The sequence below is a fragment of the Nycticebus coucang genome, chromosome 4 (assembly GCF_027406575.1).
Source record: "Nycticebus coucang isolate mNycCou1 chromosome 4, mNycCou1.pri, whole genome shotgun sequence".
NCBI classification, from domain to species: domain Eukaryota; kingdom Metazoa; phylum Chordata; class Mammalia; order Primates; family Lorisidae; genus Nycticebus; species Nycticebus coucang.
The window spans coordinates 112,747,772-112,761,682 of NC_069783.1; the positions used below are offsets into that span (position 1 = coordinate 112,747,772).

At 51.3% G+C, this 13,911-nt stretch overlaps 1 protein-coding gene across 2 annotated transcripts in view; it reads left to right on the forward strand.

Moving 5' to 3' along the window:
- Positions 1-13,911, forward strand: part of ABCB9 (ATP binding cassette subfamily B member 9) — a 59,197-nt gene that overhangs the window by 11,413 nt on the left and 33,873 nt on the right. For both annotated transcript variants that reach the window (XR_008379504.1, XM_053587930.1), the window contains exons 3-9: positions 2,499-2,613; positions 3,131-3,261; positions 4,165-4,370; positions 6,374-6,571; positions 7,701-7,829; positions 11,570-11,758; positions 12,272-12,445. Coding sequence is in view for 1 of the 2 variants with exons in the window: in XM_053587930.1 (XP_053443905.1) it covers positions 2,499-2,613; positions 3,131-3,261; positions 4,165-4,370; positions 6,374-6,571; positions 7,701-7,829; positions 11,570-11,758; positions 12,272-12,445 (1,142 nt within the window). In the remaining variant the exon portion in view is untranslated. The remainder of the gene's footprint in view (positions 1-2,498; positions 2,614-3,130; positions 3,262-4,164; positions 4,371-6,373; positions 6,572-7,700; positions 7,830-11,569; positions 11,759-12,271; positions 12,446-13,911) is intronic.

Below are 13,911 nucleotides of genomic sequence, written 5' to 3' on the forward strand. Positions count from 1 at the left end.
ATTGTGTGCTGTGTGGAGAACAGGCTCGGAGGGGCAAGGGACAGGACACTGAGCTACCCAGGGGAGATCAGCAACTTGGACTAGATTGGGGGAAGGAGTGGCAATAAGAGTGGTCAGATTCTGGAAATTGAATGCAGAGCCTCAGCATTTGCTGATGGATGATAAAGCTCCCCATGATTCTTAGGTAACTTCAACAAGAGAGTTTGCACATATGCTTTGCGAGGCACCTGGTACCCAGTAAGGTTATCATCATCATTAGCACTTGCTGGAATCAAAATGCTGCCAGAGCTCTGTGATGCCCTCTTCTTCCTAGTGAGTAAACTGAGGCAGAACTTCAGCCTAGGTGGCACTAGGTGGCAGAGAGGACCATGGAGACAGGCCGTTGGAGCTCTAGCTCATGGTTCCAGAGCTGAGGCCAGCAGAGGGCACCAGAGCAGCACAGAAGGTCTGATGGTCCAGGTGGCTGAGCCAGGTCAGGAAGTGCTGGCTAGTGCTGACCTTTATTGAGCACCTACTGTATGCCCAGCTCCAAGCCAAGCTCTGCCTGTGGATAGAGCTGCCATGAAAAGAGACCCTGGTTGCAAGAGGGACTTTACCTAACAATTGCAATCAGTGTAACCTGGCTTATTGTACCCTCAATGAATCCCCAACAATAAAAAAAAAAAGAAATTATATCACCACTAAAAAAAAAAAAGAAAAGAGACCCTGGGATGAACGTGGGCCTGGCCTTGTGTCCACATTGCATTCTCTGTCACCATTACGAGAGTGGGCATTCTGGGTTACTGGGGAGGTAACTGAGTTTAGTTGTTCTGCTGTAACAGAATACCACAGACTGGGTCATTTATAAATAACAGAAATTTATTTCTCATAGTTCTGGAGTCTGGGAAGTCCAAGACCCAGGTGCTGGCAGATTTGGTGACTGGTGAGGGCTGCTTTCTTGTTGCATCCTCTGGAGAGGAAGATGCTGTGTCTCCACATGGCAAAAGCAGGAGAGCAGGAGAGAGCGAACTCCTTCTCCCAAGCCCTTATCTAAGGGCCTAATCGCATCTATGACAGCCCTGCTCTCAGGACCGAATCACCTCTTCAAGGCTCTACCTTTTTTTTTTTTTATTAAATCATAGCTGTGTACAATAATGCAATCATGAGGTACAAGGTGCTGGTTCTATATACAGTGGCCCTACCTCTTAATACCATCACATAAGTTTCAACACATGGGCCAGGTGTGGTGGCTCACGCCTGTAATCCTCTTAGCACTCTGCCAGGCTGAGGTGGGAGCTTGGCTTGAGACCAGCAGTTCAAGACCAGCCTGAGCAAGAGTGAGACCCCTATCTCTACTAAAAATAAATAGAAAAATTAGCTGGGTGTGGTGGTGCACCACTGTAGTCCCAGCTACATAAGAGGCTGAGGCGGGCGGTGCCTGTGGCTCAGTGAGTAGGGCGCCGGCCCCATATACCGAGGGTGGTGGGTTCAAACCCATCCCTGGCCAAACTGCAACAAAAAAATAGCCGGGCGTTATGGCGGGCGCCTGTAGTCCCAGCTACTTGGGAGGCTGAGGCAGGAGAATCGCCTAAGCCCAGGAGTTGGAGGTTGCTATGAGCTGTGTGATGCCACGGCACTCTACTGAGGGCAATAAAGTGAAACTCTGTCTCTACAAATAAATAAATAAATAAATAAATAAAGAGGCTGAGGCAGGAGGACCACTTGAGCCCTGGAGTTTGAGATTGGAGTGAGCTGTGATGATGCCACTGCACGCTAGCCTGGGTGATAGAGTCAGATCCTATCCAAAAAATAAAAAGAAGTTTCAACATATGAATTTGGGGGACAACATTCAGACCATAGCAGGAGAGGACAAAGAGTCTCCAAATTGGAAGACAGTTTGGGTTTGTGTCCTGGCCCTTCTGCTTACTTGCTATGTGACATCAAGCAAATTGCTCAGCTTCTCTGAGTCTCCTGTTCCACCCCAGGATTGTTGTGAAGAGTAAGATGAGTGAGTAAGAAATCACCTGGCAAGCTGTAAAATGCCCCACCAAGAGGGGTGAGGTGGCAATTTCCAACCTTGCTTGGAACCAGAATAGCAATATTTTCTGAGGTTCTAGAATTTGGATTCTGAACCCTCTGTCAACAGGAATAAATCTGGTTTGGCACTGATCAGCCACAGATTGCTACGTGGCAGAGCAAACCGTCTCATCTCAACTTCCTCATCTGTAAAATGGGGGTGTTCCCAGGGCCTCCTTCAAAGGAAGTGAAGCACCACATGGGTGCCCTTGGCTCTGTGTGCTTGAGGCCTGGTAGCCGTCGTTAGTAATGACAACCAGTCTGTATAGTCTTAAGACCCCTATGTTCCCTGTGTTCCTGTCCCCTGAAGAGAGTGGGCCATAAGTAGCTCCAGGCCCCATGGAGGGGGGCAGGAGTTTGCCAAGTGGTCAGGGTGGGGCTTCTGGAGCCTCTGGAGGAAGGCTGCCAACACCCTGAGTCCACCCTGCCCCCCCACCCCCCAGGAGAGACCTTCTTGCCCTACTACACGGGCCGGGCCATTGATGGCATTGTCATCCAGAAGAACATGGATCAGTTCAGCACGGCTGTCGTCATCGTATGCCTGCTGGCCATTGGCAGGTACTGGCTTGACCACACACCCTGCCCTGCACACCTGAGGCCTGCCCCAGAGAAGGCAGGCAGATCTGGTCCCTAAGGAGAATGTGGGCCAGATTGGCCCCAGAAATACTTCTGCCGTGCCTGTCCCTTGGCTGGTCACTGTGGTAACCAGTCCCCAGACTGTGGGGCCCCACCCTATTGCCCCACCTTTCATCCCCAAAAAGGGCTGCAACCGTTGGGGTTCCCACTCACCCTCCCTGACTATTTTCCAAGCAGGAGTCTGGACTTGAAACAAGGACCAGCTTTGTCTATGCTGCTCTTCCGGCAGGGAGAGGGCTCTAGTTGGCAGATTTGGGGCCCATACCCCACCCACTCTCCCCTTCACCCTCACTCTGGGAGTGGTAGTCAGGGAGGGGGCCAGCTCTGGAGTCTGGGCCAAGGTGGGACCCCTGCACCTGCTGGCAGTGGGAGGGGGCAACCAGGTGTGGCTGTTGGTTTTCGGAAGGCGTCTGCTATAACATCTCTTATCTGCAATTAGCTCATTTGCCGCAGGTATTCGGGGCGGCATTTTTACCCTCATATTTGCCAGACTGAACATTCGCCTTCGAAATTGTCTCTTCCGCTCCCTGGTGTCTCAGGAGACAAGCTTCTTTGATGAGAATCGCACAGGTTGGTCCTCGCAGTGCTGTGGGTGTCCTGGGGGCCAGGCTGGCCGGGTGGGCTTGCCTCACGCTGAGGAGTTAAATGGGCATGTGGTGGTCTTGGTCCTGCTGGGCATTCCTGCCATTGGTTGAGGGTGGAAACACCCCAGGGAGCTGGTTTTGTTCCTGAGATTTTGGTCTGGGCTGTGGCCTATGGAGGGCCCTACAGGGGCCACCCAAGGTCTTTGTAAGGGCCAAAGCCTTGTTCTATTGCCCTGTGTGAACCACAAATGCCAGGATGTGGCCTGCAGAGGTCGGGACAAAGGCCCAAGCAGACAAGCCAAGATAGTATCCCACTGAGATCTCAAGCTCTGAGGCATGCCAGCTGGCCTGGTTGCAAGCCCCAGTTCCACACTCAATCACTCAACCTCTTGAGCCTCTGCTTTTGCATCTGTAAAATGGGAGCAATTAGAGTAGCCACCCCACCGGCTGATCTGAAGCTCTTAGCCCCGTGCCCAATTTTGGTAAGGGGTGTCTGTTTTTTCTCCTGTTTGGGCCCAGATTGCTACTTCTCTAAAAGGGAAGAGGAGATATCCCCCCTCTGCCAGTGACAGGGAATAGACATGAGTTTGAAGCCTAGCTCAGTCTGGGACAAGCCGTGTGGCACTGAGTGAGCTCCATTATCAGTTTGAGCCTCCACCATCCCCGCCGTGCCACGAGATGGCATGAAGCTTAAACAAGATGCTGGCGATTAGGACTGGGCTCAGCGTGGGCCTTGGGTGTCAGTCCTTTTCTACTCACCCCCCACTGCCTGCCCAGAAGGTGGAGAAGGCCCGACTGCCTGGTGTCTGTCTCAGATGCCCCTTAATGTCCCATGACCACCCCAGCAGCCCTCGTTGCTGCAGCGGGAGCTGAGCCACCTGTGTTCCAGGGGACCTCATCTCCCGCCTCACCTCGGATACCACCATGGTCAGCGACCTAGTCTCCCAGAACATCAACGTCTTCCTGCGGAACACAGTCAAGGTCACAGGCGTGGTGGTCTTCATGTTCAGTCTCTCCTGGCAGCTCTCCTTGGTCACCTTCATGGGCTTCCCCATCATCATGATGGCATCCAACATCTATGGCAAGTACTATAAGGTAGGCCCTCCTGGTCCCTGCAGGGTCTGGAAGCCCTGGCAGTTCAGAAGGAATTCAAGGGGCCACTAGGGGATGGTGAAGGACTTGTCTTGAGGTTGTTTTTACATTCAGTCATTCACTCATCCAATCAGTTTTTATTGCACACCTACTGTGTCCCAGGCACTAGGGTGCATCGGTGAACAGACAAGTCCCCTGGTGGAGCTATATTCTAGTGGGAGGGACAGATAATAGGTAATGACAGCAGCAATAATGACGATGGCAAGTGGTAAGCAGAAGCATGGAGTGAGGAAGAGTGAGAGCGTGACACTGGGGGCCTAAGGATCTGCAGGGTGTGGATGTCTTGGGGCAGTGCGTGCCAAGGGCATAGCCAATGCAAAGCCCCTGAGATGGGAATGTGCCTGGTGTGTTTAGTGAACTGCAGTGAGGCTGGAGATGTGAGAGGGGAATAGACTGGAAAGGAGGCCCTGGGGGTGACCGGTGAGCCTTGCCCACCAGTTCACTCTCCTCCTGTAGTTTGTGTGTGTGGGAGTGGCTCCAGCCGTGCCCATGACATAGCTGGAGGCAGGCTGCAGTCCTCTCAGCCACCTTTCGCACTGATGTTGTGAGGGAGGTTGACCTGTGAGCTGGGCCTGGCCTCAGCCTCCTCCTACTTCCCACTTCGGGGGTGGAGGAGAGGATGCCAAGCCCTATGAGATCAGGGCTGAGTTCAGCAGGCAGGTGTGTGACCAGTGCCTTCTGTGACAGCTCAGGCTCATGACAGGGTACTCCTGATCAGAGCCTTTGACACATGATGGCTCTGTGTAGGGCTGATTAGATCACTATCCCCAGCTCTGTTAGAACTTCTGAGACCATGCAGCGGAAGACATCGCCTGTCTCTCCCCTAAGGGAAGCTGTTCCCCTCAGCCTTCTCCAGACACCCGGGAGGGACCTCTTGCCCCACAGTTCTGGGCTGTAAGCCTCACCATTTTCCTCACTAAGCAGAAAAAGTCACTGTGTTAGAGTTGGAGCTGCTTCTTTGCTCTGTCCCACACCTGCCCCTTTCCTACCTTCCCACAACCTCTGGGACAGGAAACCATGGAGCTCACCTCTCCAACCCACAGCTGTGTGCACCTCAGGCCCCACCTTAAAGTTCGGCTGGGCAGGGCCTGGGGGAGACTGTACTTAGGATTTCCGCCTCATCTGTGACTGTGTTGAATGGAGCCAACGAGTCATCTCCACACACTGCCCACGGCCAGACATGACTCAGGTTGTGGTGCAGCTCTTCCAGGGCCAGAGCACCCTGCACACTCGCTGCGGCCTAGGTGTGACATGCAGGTCATGAGACATGCCAGTGCACAATTCTGTCCTCCCAGGCAGACACCCTGGCTGATTCAGGACTCAGTGTGTGGTTAACTACTGCAAAGTCTCAACAGCTCTGCCTAAGGGCCTCTTCCAGGAGTCTGGAGGCCACACACACCCATTGGGACCACTTCTCAGCCATATCCCCCTGCTTATACATACAGGATGGGAACAGGCTTCATAATCCATGGCCTTCACCACCAGCTAGAACTTGGCTGGGAATTCTAGAATCTCTGTGCCAGTCCACAGACTCTCACACGGTTTATGCTGATGATGTAAATGCCCCCCCCTTAATAATTGGTGTTTCTTACATAATGTGCAACCTAAACCACCAGCCAGGGCATCCCTGCTCTCATGCTGCACAGGATCAGCTGTTGAGGCTCATTTTCTAACAGGGTTACCAAAACTATACAGTCACGGACCGCCTCTTATGAGTTCTGGACATGACGTGGTGATCAGCGCCCCTCTTCCCTTGGGAGCTGGAGCCATCTCCCCTAGGAGTCTGAAAAATCAAGTTGGGAGGAGACTGGGGAGCAGGGGAGCCCATCTCTTTGTCCTAGGAGCTTCCTGGGTGCAACTGGCAAAGCCCAGAGAGGCCTGGGGCCCGGGTAGGTGTATATGAGGGTCTATTTTAGGTCTCCTCCTCTGCCCCCTCCGGCCCACAGAGACTCTCCAAAGAGGTCCAGAATGCCCTGGCCAGAGCCAGCAACACTGCCGAGGAGACCATCAGTGCCATGAAGACTGTCCGCAGCTTTGCCAACGAGGAGGCAGAGGCGGAGTCCTACCTGCAGAAGCTACAGCAGGTGTACAAGCTGAACAGGAAGGAGGCAGCAGCCTACATGTACTACGTCTGGGGCAGCGGGGTATGTGCCTCCGGCCCTGCCCACGGTCGGGGGGTGCACAAGAGGGGACTCACTTGTGCATGCTGGTATTGAGCTGCCTGAGAATCTTTCCAGAGAACACAGCCACCCGGGAAATGCCCTCCCGTATGCCTCCTCTCTCCCTCACCTGGGCATGGGATGGCACCTAGGAGCTTCCCTTTCTAAGCTGGGAAACATCCCTAGTTGGCAACCCTCTCCCCACCCCAGGGCCAGCAGAGCTACCCTAGGCACCTTCTAGCAGGTCTCATGTCACAACCACACACACCCATTGGAGTGTCGAGCTCCTCGCTTAGAGGATGGGGAGCATTTGGGTCTTACCACCGCCCTACGGGCCACATTGGCAAGGTAGGCAGGTCATAGCTGGCATAGGAATGAGGAGGTTTGGAGGTTGCAGAAGGATAGAGTAGGTGGTCTACCAGGTAACAGCGTCTCTGGAACTGTCTGGGTCTCCTGGAGCAGGCCACCCCCCCTCAAAAGTGCCAACCAATAAGGAGAGAAGGGCTGAAATCCACCAGCAGGGGCGCCTTTGTGGCTCCCAATGAGACACTTGTGGTCTGGCTTTGACCTGGTTCTGGGCTAGGGTTAGGGAGATGCAGATAGGGGCCCTGACAGACTGTGAGCTGTCACAGGTGCTCAGATTCCACCCCTCTCCCCAGGTCCAGGAGGGAAGCAGTGGTGCCCTGGACACAGCCCCTCCTTTGTGGACCTGGCTGGTCCTGCCCTGCCCTACTTGCTGGTGACCTCAGCCAGCACGCTCATCCTCTCTGAGTCATGCTCTTCCTGAGGAGGAGGACTAATAGCTCTGGCTTGTCCTGGCTGAGGAGCCTGGGGGTGGTGTGTGTGCCAGACCCTCTCAAAGGCAGGCTCGTTACCAGGGCCAGCTCCACCTGGGGTCTGGGGAGGGAAATGCTCCCGACTGGGGATGGACAGGGACATGAGTGGTGGGTTGCAGGGAAGATGGCCTCAAGATGGCTGGTGTTTTTGGTTGGTGGTTGGGTTTGCATAGCCTACAGGGGCTGTCCTCACCTCCCCCTGTAGTTGGGTCGGGGGAGGACACAAGGGACCTGAGCCAAGACCCCCTGACCCAAATCCCCTTTCCCTCTGCCCTCAGCTCACACTGCTGGTGGTCCAGGTCAGCATCCTCTACTATGGTGGCCACCTCGTCATCTCAGGGCAGATGACCAGTGGCAACCTCATCGCCTTCATCATCTATGAGTTTGTCCTGGGGGACTGCATGGAGGTAAGGGGTCAGCTTGTAAAGGGGAGAGAGAAGAGTATGGGGAAGAAGGGCTAGATGGGGTGGGGGATACTCCCAGGAGGTGTGAGGAGTGTGGTTCTTTCTAAGGCAGGTAGAGGAGAGATCATAATCATACCAAGAATAACACTATTGGCCGGGCACAGTGGCTCACACTAGAATCCTAGTACTTTGGGAGGCTGAGGTGGGTAGATTCCTTGAGCTCAGAATTCAAGACCAGCCTGAGCAAAAGTAAGACCCCACCTCTACTGAAAATAGAAAAAAAATTAGCTGGACATGGGGCAGGAACCATAGTCCCAGCTATTTGGAAGCTGAGCTACTTCAGCTGAGCTCAAGCTGAAGATCACTTGAACCCAGAAGTTTGAGGTGGTTGTGAGCCAGGCTGATGTCACGGCACTCTAACCTGGGCAATTGAGTGAGACTCTGTCTCCATAAAAACAAAACAAAACAAACAACAATAAAAAACTGACACTACCAAAGGGTAACAACAGCTGGTTTATCAAGCAAAGTGTCAGTAAGTGATTTCAGGAAGTGGCATTAGAACTTAATAAGAGGTTTAGATGCTGGGGAAATTCCCATTTCTCAGGAAAGGAAGCTGAGGCTCAGAGTGTTAAGTGACTTTCCACCAGTTTTGTGGGCAAACAGGCTTCAAAACTAGCTGGTCCTCCTCTTAGCCCACTTTAAGGGCAGCACCACAGAAAAAGCAAGGGCCGTTTTAGGTTATGACTTAATTGGGGCTCCTGCATAATTGGAGTGTTACTGATTTATTTGGGAGGCAATCCCAGGAAATGGGGGGCGGTGGAAAGTGAGACAGGAAGTCAGCCATGGGTGGGTTATGGAGCTGGTTACCAGTATGGACAACTGAGGCTTGATCCTTCCAGGGGACAGCATAGGACACCAACCTCGGAGTCATCCCCTTGAGGGCCAGGAAGCTGCTGTCCCTACTCAGGCTGCATCAGTCATTGTTCAAGGTCAGCCTGGAGCGGGGGTGTTAATTCTCTAGTCTGGATGTGGGAAGGGCACTAGCAGCATCTGCTCCTGCAACTCCTATCTGCCAACTCACATCTGCTCTACCCAACCCAGCAATAATCCTGCCCTGGGAATCCGTGCTCCGAAAACACACCAATGGGCAAAGGTGGAAGTCCAAGGATATTCAATGCAACATTGTTTATAACGATGAAAAATGAAAACTCTTTACATGCCCAGCGGTAGGGGGTTAGATAAATATGTTTGGTACACTGACATTCCAGAACTGGTCTATCTGTAAAATCCAAGAACAAAGTAGAGCTGTGTAAACTGGTGTGTAAAGACCTATAAGACATGCTATTAAGTGCAAACCGCAAATCCCTGATCACTAGAGATAGTTGGATCCCATTTGTGTACTATTTTTTTTTTAGAGACAGAGTCTTACTTTATGGCCCTCGGTAGAGTGCCGTGACATCACAGTTCAAAGCAACCTCCAACTTAGGTGATTCTGGGCTTAGGTGATTCTTTTGCCTCAGCCTCCCGAGTAGCTGGGACTACAGGCGCCCGCCACAACGCCCGGCTATTTTTGTTGCTGTTGTTGTTGTTGCAGTTTGGCTGGGGCCAGGTTCAAACCCACCACCCTCAGTATATGGGGCCAGCACCCTACCCACTGAGCCACAGGCGCTGCCCGCATTTGTGTACTTTTTAAAGTCTCAAAACTATTATTATTATATTTTTTGTTTTTTAGAGACCGGGTCTTGTTCTGTTGCTCAGGCTGGAGTGTAGTGTTGCTCCAGGGCTCAAGTGATCCTCTTCCTGAGCTTCCTGAGTAGCTGGAATTACAAGCATGTGCCACCTTGCCCAGCTATTTTTTTTTTTCCAAATAACCTTTTATTATTATGTGCAAGTAGTTTTTTGACCAGGGCTAGGTTTGAACCCGCCACCTCCGGCATATAGGGCCAGTGTCCTACTCCTTTGAGCCAAAGGCGCCACCCTTGCCCAGCTATTTTAAAAAATTTTTGTAGAGGCTCAGCGCCTGTGGCTCAAGCGGCTAAGGCGCCAGCCACATAGACCTGAACTGGCAGGTTCGAATCCAGCCTGGGCCCGCCAAACAACAATGATGGCTGCAACCAAAAATAGCCGGGCATTGTGGCGGGCACCTGTCATCCCAGCTACTTGGGAGGTGGAGGCAGGAGAATCGTTTGAGCCCAGGAGTTGGAGGTTGCTGTGAGCTGTGATGCCACGGCACTCTACCCAGGGTGAAAGCTTGAGGCTCTGTCCCCCCCCCCAAAAAAAATTTATTTTTGTAGAGATCAGTCTCACCATGTTGCCCAAGCTGGTCTTGAACTCCTGGCCTCAATGGATCCTCCTGCCTTGGCTCCCAAAACTCTGAGATTATGGGCATGAGCCACCATACCTGGCCTCAAAATTATTTAATGTGTGTGTGTTTGTGTGTGTGTTTGTGTTAATAAATGCACAAAGAAAGGACTGGAAAGATACAGTACACTGATAACCATGGAGCCTCTGAAATGAGGGACAACTGCTACATAGTATTGATATCTGAATGTTAATACTGTGACAGTTAAAAAGAATATCTTGATATTAATGGTGACAATCATAACTATGTGTCTGGGAGTATTTACTCTGTGCCAAGCACCATCTTTGCAGCAAGAGGACATGGATGCTAATACTACCCCCATTCCACCAAAAGCGACAGTCAGTTACGGCACTTAAGAGCCTGAATTGGGGGGCACTGTTTGTGACACACCTCTTGCGGTCGGGACACTATTAGTAGAGGGACTTCACCCAGCAAACACAAGCAGTGTAACCTGGCTCATTGTACAATGATTCCCCAACAATTAAAAAAAAAAAAGCCTGAATCAGGAGCCAGATGGGCCTGGATTTAAATCTTGGCTCTACCACTTCCCAGCTGTGTGACCTGGGGCAAATTATTTGAGCTCTCTGTGCCTGAGTTTTCCCATCAGCAAAAAGGAGATAATGATAGAACATATCTCATAACATATAGAAAGTGCTCGATAGGCTCAGCGGGCTCATAGCACAGTGGTTATGGCACCAGCCACATACAACGAGGCTGGCGGGTTCGAAACCAGCCCAGGCCAGCTAAAACAACAATGACAAGTGCAACAAAAAATAGTCAGGTGTTGTGGCGGGTGCCTGTAGTCCCAGCTACTCGAGAGGCTGAGGCAAGAGAATCGCTTAAGCCCAAGAATTTGAGGTTGCTGTGAGCTTTGAGGCCACAGCACTCTACCAAGGGCGACAAAGTGAGACTCTGTCTCAAAAAAAAAAAAAAAAAGAAAGAAAAGGAAAGTGCTCAATAAAATGGGCTGTTATTATGACTTATATTTACATGGCGTGTATTTTCACCCTGGGAGAGCATAACTATTAAGGCCCAGTTTATACTTTGAAATTAAAAAATGCTCTGGTAGTTGAAAGACCCAAGGCCAGCATCTCGTGCTCTGCCGCATTCCTGCTGGCTCACTTAACTACTCTGCACTTAAGTGTCTGTTTCCTTTTGGGGAGGGGTGATCACAGCTTCTCAGCTGGTGAGCATTAGTGGTAATGACCTCATGGCCCTGGTTCCTAACTGATATCCTTATTTCTCATTGAAGCCTCCTGCTTCTCCCCCCAAATGGCTTCTGTGTCCTTGCTGTCTTTGCACCCCTTTATCTCTCATACCATGGGTGGATCCCGGAAGTGGGGTGTTGATGAGACAGGAACGTGTGTCCTCTTTCCCCCAGTCTGTGGGCTCCGTCTACAGTGGCCTGATGCAGGGAGTGGGGGCTGCTGAGAAGGTGTTCCAGTTCATTGATCGGAAGCCAACCATGGTACACGATGGCAGTTTGGCCCCTGACCACCTCGAAGGCCGGGTGGACTTTGAGAACGTGACCTTCACCTACCGTACTCGGCCCCACACCCAAGTCCTGCAGGTGAGAGGCAGTCAAGGCCTGCCGAAATCATCCTTTCCCTGACCCAGTTTCTCATATGTGGCAATGCAGCAGGGATTCATAAGGCAAGTTCCCTGCCCTGGAGGCGTTCTGGCCTCCAACTGAGGAAGACAGACCCTTAACAGAATGATTTCCGACAGTAAGAGGTAGGAACAGAATAAATGAGGGTGCTGAGGTAGGAATAGTCCACTGGAATGGTGAGAGCTGTCAAGGAAGGCTTCTTGGAGGAGGTCACATTTGAGCTGAGACCTAACCAGATGTCTTTCTTTGCGGAAAGAACATTTCAGGCAGAGAAAATAGCTAATATAAAGGTGCTGCCAAGTACTAGTGTCCTAAAAAGGAGAACACTCAGGGGCCGGCAGTGCCCAACTAGGGCAAAGGAGCACAGGGTGGGCTTAGAGGGGCACCCACGTGTGGCTGAGGCCAGAACATCCAGTCTTGGGACCTGAACCAGCGACCCCACACTGTGCCTCTGTGCCTCTTTGTTCCTTGCAGAATGTCTCCTTCAGCCTGTCCCCAGGCAAGGTGACAGCACTTGTGGGGCCCTCAGGCAGCGGAAAGAGCTCCTGCGTGAACATCCTGGAGAACTTCTACCCCCTACAGGAGGGCCACGTGCTGCTGGACAGCAAACCCATCAGCGCCTATGACCACAAGTACCTGCACCAAGTGGTACGTGGATGGGCCTCCGCTGTCCCCGCCACCTGTCTTTATCTAAGCTTCCCTCTCCTGAGTTGTGATACAGATGCAGAGACGAGGACTAAAGACAAGTGTATAGTTCAAGATATGGAACACTCTGGCACCCCAGAAGACCCCCTGCCAGTTTTCATTGGCTTTACCATCACTGTGCGCGTCCCCAAACCGAGCTCTGTTTTGCCTGCTCTGAACTTCGTTTTGACGATCATAAAGTGTGTGTTGGTTGGTGTCTTGATTCCCCTACTCAGCGTTGTCTGTGAGGCATCCAGGGTGAAGTTCATTCATTTCACTGTGGATGATAATCCACTGCATAGAGAAGTCACAGCTATTCACATATTCTGCTCTGCATGCGCATTTGGGTTGTTTCCCATTCTTTTTCTCATTACCAACAATATTGATGTGAGGTGTGGACAATTTTGTCCGTGTTTCCTGGTATACATGGATGTGTTCTCTCAAGGTATCATCCTTAGAGTTGGAAAGCTTGGTGATAGGGAGTGAGCCCCCGACTTCAGTAGCTTCTGCCACAAACTGTTCTCCAAGTGGTTGTACCCATTTACATTTGACAGTTTACATTCCACCAGCAGTAAAGGAGAATTCCGTTGTTCTACATATGGGACGTCTCCAGTGCTATAGGAAAAGGTTTTTCATGACCCTGCAGTTTTTGGTCATCTTTCAGAAAAGGAGCCTCAACACCTCATCTGGTGCTGGCCTAAGAGCAGAGATGCCCTGTCTTGTTGTTCAGGTTGTACATGATACAAGAAATACTATTTAGGAGGTATCATATCATCAATGTAAATTATGAGGGTTGGTGCAGAGATTCTAGAATTCTCAGCCAAGTTCCAGATGGTGGCAGAGGCCCTGCGTTGTGAAATCTGTCCATGTTCTGTGCCTATAACAAGAAGAAGATGGCTGACAGGTAGTCCCAAGTACAGCCACCAGATTTCTGGAAGGGGTCCTGGGGCAGAGCTGTTTACACTTTGCAGTATGTACTTCTGCTCTGATCCCCAAAGTTAATATTGTCAGTCCTGAATTTTTTCCTAATTGGCAAGTGTGTCATGGTAGCTTATTATGGTCTTTTGTGTTTTCCTGATGATATTAAGCATCTTTGCTTATATTTATTGGCCATTTTTTGGCGGGGGTGTTTAAGAGATGGGGTCTCACGCTTGCTCAGGCTGGTCTTGAACTCCTGAGCTCAAGCAGCTCTCCCAGAGTGCTAGGATTACAGGTGTGAGCTACCACACCCAGCCTGGTTTTCCTCTTTTGTGCATATAACCTCTCTTTAGATTTAAATTTTTAATTTCCATAAACACGAAGCAATAAAATGCTATAACAAAACTATAGTTTTTTTTGTTTGTTTGTTTGTTTTTGGCCAGGGCCAGGCTCAAACCTACCACCCCTGGTATATGGGGCTGGCACCCTACTCCTTGAGCCACAAGTGCCAC